General features: G+C 41.8%; 1 protein-coding gene across 1 annotated transcript; it reads left to right on the top strand.

Moving 5' to 3' along the window:
* Nucleotides 1-296: 296 nt before the first annotated feature.
* Nucleotides 297-2933, top strand: xbp1 (X-box binding protein 1). The gene is given in 6 exon segments (XM_040050811.1): nt 297-653; nt 1164-1260; nt 1437-1553; nt 1656-1712; nt 1715-1822; nt 1919-2933. Coding segments are annotated over 6 exon segments (1179 nt in total). The 5' UTR covers nt 297-429; the 3' UTR covers nt 2495-2933.
* Nucleotides 2934-3900: the final 967 nt, after the last annotated feature.

The raw sequence follows: 3900 nt of genomic DNA on the forward strand, positions 1-3900 counted from the left end.
AAATAAGCCTTGGAGATCCACGAGTGAGGCTAGTTAATAAATATATTAATGTGGACTTGATAAAAAGTCCCATGCAAGCAGGCAAAAATAACGGACTGAAAAATTTAGACTTTATGTGACAATAAGGCTTGACTGGAAATTACAGGGAACTCGATTTTACTTTGCAAACAGAGTGAAACACTTTATGTGCAAACTTACATCAGCATTGCGACCAATCACAAGCTTCAAGCTGATTGCGTCAGAGCAGCTGAAAGCCTATCGGGTTTCACCACGATGGTAGAAAAGATCGCGGACACAGCCCATTTTCTTTAGGCATTTGAGAATTGTCGGGGATCGGGTCAACAGGGAAACCTAAAGGTTTCTACTGACTTTAATACGGACACCCGGTAATTTCTGAGTTCAGACAGCAACACAACAGGATACATCAACATGGTGGTTGTAACAGCTGGGGCTGGAGGAGCCCACAAAGTCCTTCTCATATCAGGGAAGCAATCCGGCTCACAGACGGCCCTCAGCCGGCCCATCTCTGTCGTTTTACCGTCAACGGCCAGCCAAGTGTCATCGGATTCAGACTCCAACACTTCTGCAGGGCCGCCGGTGCGAAAAAGACAGAGACTCACACATTTGAGTCCTGAAGAGAAAGCGCTTCGCAGGTTTGTTCAAAAATAAACCCTTATCTATAATTATATCTGTGTGTAATTACTTATTTCTAAAGCGTAAATGGGGCCATTGTTCAAGAAATTAATACAGAGACACACCCAAAGATATCGATCCCCTAGCAAGACAATAGGTGCTATGTTTACGGTTTAGTTCAAATGCCAAGAAAATATAAATGCAAGCTCAAATGCTGTGTGACTATAGCGGTGTAAATAGGTTATCTAAGCACTATAACAACTGTCATGTGAAGCTGTTAAATATCATAAACGTTATCGTATCTGCGCTGCACTTTAAGCTAGCTGGTCAAAAGTATGTGAGGGATTTAAATGTTGGTGGACCCGCCCGGCTCTGCTGTTACAGAGCAGGACATTGATATCATGCTTTGCCTGCGTGGCAGGAACATGGCCGGTGATTGCGCAGTACTGTGAACTCAAAGTCATGTCAGAGGGCTTAGTCAGCATCGTGGAAACTAATTTCCCCCCCCACTCCTTCCTTCTTTTTTCCAGGAAACTCAAGAACAGAGTGGCAGCTCAGACAGCCAGAGACAGAAAAAAGGCAAAAATGGGGGAGCTGGAGCAACAAGTCCTAGAGTTGGAGCTGGAGGTATACACTGTTACACATTATAGCCATAGCATTAATTTGTAATTGCATGTCTTAGTATGAAGAAATGCAAAGCAATTTTTTTTTTTTACCGTTTGTGCCATTTCATGTGATACTTCACACTTTAGTTCCTGAAACTGTTGCAGGTTTCATTGACAGACATCTGTTTCCTCCTGCAGAATCAGAAACTTCACATTGAAAACAGGCTACTCCGGGAAAAAACAAATGGCCTGCTCACAGAAAATGAGGAACTGAGACAAAGACTTGGATTGGACACTCTTGACTCAAAAGAGAAGGTAAAAAAAGAATGGAGAGCTGAGAGGGGAAGTGGTGTGGGCTGGATTGCAGGGATTGGAAAATTGTATTAATTCTTTTTAAATCTTTTTTTTCCCTCAAAGGTTCAGGTTATGTTGTCCACCGGGAACGATGCAGATTTGGGGATCGGGTCTTCTGAGTCCGCAGCACTCAGGCTATGTGTGCCTCCGCAGCAGGTGCAGGCCCAGCAGTCCCTAAATCTGAAGACTTCCCAATGGATACAGATAGTCCTGACTCTTCAGACAATGAGGTGAGTGCCTGCTAAAGTGTAGGTCTTAAGATTTCCACCAAAGCTCCACAACAATTCAGAATGAATACTTATACCCCCTATTCTTTCTCTCCCTAGTCTGATTTGCTGCTGGGCATTCTGGACATCCTTGACCCAGAGTTATTTCTCAAGTCTTGTGAACCAGACTGCCAGGAGCCGCAGGTCCTGTTGCTCGGAGGGGGTGAGCCAGTACCTACCACCCCATCTCCAACTATGGGGCCCACATCAGTTAAGCTGGAGACCCTTAATGAACTGATTCACTTTGACCACATCTATACAAAGCCCGTGGAGGAAGTGAGTAGTGGGCAGCACACCGACTTGGAGAGCGGCACAAATGAGAAGAATGACGAGGTAGCCTTCCCCGTTACTGAGGTCATGGTGGAGGAGGAGACCATCTGCGTCAAAGATGAACCACAGGAAGTGGTCATCCCTGCATGTAATAGTCAGAGTCAGGCAGTTGAGCTTTTCTCTGGACCCTCCTCTCCTGCCCTCAACAGTCTGGAGAAAGAAGCCTGCCTGGCGGACACCTACAGCGACTCCGGATATGAAGGTTCCCCTTCCCCTTTCAGCGACATGTCGTCCCCCCTGTGTGCAGAGAGTGCCTGGGATGACATGTTTGCTAATGAACTATTCCCCCAGCTTATCAGTGTCTGAATCAACCCCTCTACCCAATAATACAGATGTATTTCCATAATGTATATACACATGTAAGAGTTAATGTGTAGCCTAATAAATTACAGAAGCACCCTATTTCTCATTAACAGAACATCTGAACAGGATAATATTCAGTCTCCTTTTATTACAGCCGGTCTGTATCCATCTGTGATAGATGGAGTTCTAAATAGTTTATATTAGCATGACCTAATTTTGCATATGATTTAATAGTTCACTGGTAGGTGAATCCATTATTTCTGTAAAAAAAGTAAAATTTTAAGGGGGAAATGGAACCGATCATTTAAATATAAATTATTTATCTGTTCTGCTTTGGAGTCGTATGTATGCTTGTTTTAAAAAAAAAAAAAAAACAGTCTTCTTATTTTTGACTGCTCTCCTTGTAGTGTAATTGCCGCATTAAAAAACTTTTTGCATCGCATCTTGTCTCTGTATTGTGCCATTTTATGAAATTGATATTTTTTGCAGGATGCTAATACTCACATTTTGTCTTATTCTCCACCCGCTGTGCTGGGGACCAAATTAAACTTTCAGTCTTTCATCACGTTATCTATATACTAGTTTAATAGACTTTTTGCAGATGAGGCATGAGTCACATTTGAAGAGCTGATGGGAGTCAACATGAGAAATCTAACTCATCCATACCTAGCTTTTATGATTTCTACGTGAAACTTTACACAGGTTTTCCTCCATTAGGTTTACACATAAGCAAGAAGAAAAGAAGGCAAGATGTAAGATTGAAGAAGCATAAACTTGTGCTTTTTAAAAATATATATATTTTTTGGCCTTTTTTTCAGCTTTTTTAGATGGATACGGGAAAGAGAGGGGAAGACAGGCAGCAGAGGCCTGCAGGTCGGACTCGAACCCGGGCCAGCCGCTCTCAGCCATGCGGCATATGGTCGCCTGCTGAAATTTAACAAACAGTTGAGGCAATTTATGGCAACTTCTTGGCTTTATATCATGTCTGTAAAACCTTGGATTGCTTAAAACTTAAACTCAGACTATAAATCTGAACAAAATCAATGAAAAATGTTTACCTTTCACAGTGTAGTTTTTGTGACCGGTGTATTTTCTCGCTTTGGAAATTACTTTCTCATAGTATAATTTGGTTGTTGATGTTACTCTACCTGAAAATGAAAAAGAAAAGCTGAGATGGATCAGACTATAAGACCTGTAATCAGCACTGAAAATAACTGTTATAGACACACAAAGTTCAGAATTCTATAGACGATTACTAAGACAGATCATTTTTAGAAGACGTGTCATCTTTTGAATCACTTTATCATCTTACTTCAACTCATCAGCCTGTTTTTCTCTTCTAGTCTTTCTTTAGTCGAATGATGGTTTATTCAGTTATAGAATGCTTACGGTTATCTTGGTGTAGTATG

Source organism: Simochromis diagramma, unplaced genomic scaffold (genome assembly GCF_900408965.1).
Source record: "Simochromis diagramma unplaced genomic scaffold, fSimDia1.1 OVJJ01000131.1, whole genome shotgun sequence".
NCBI classification, from domain to species: Eukaryota; Metazoa; Chordata; class Actinopteri; order Cichliformes; family Cichlidae; genus Simochromis; species Simochromis diagramma.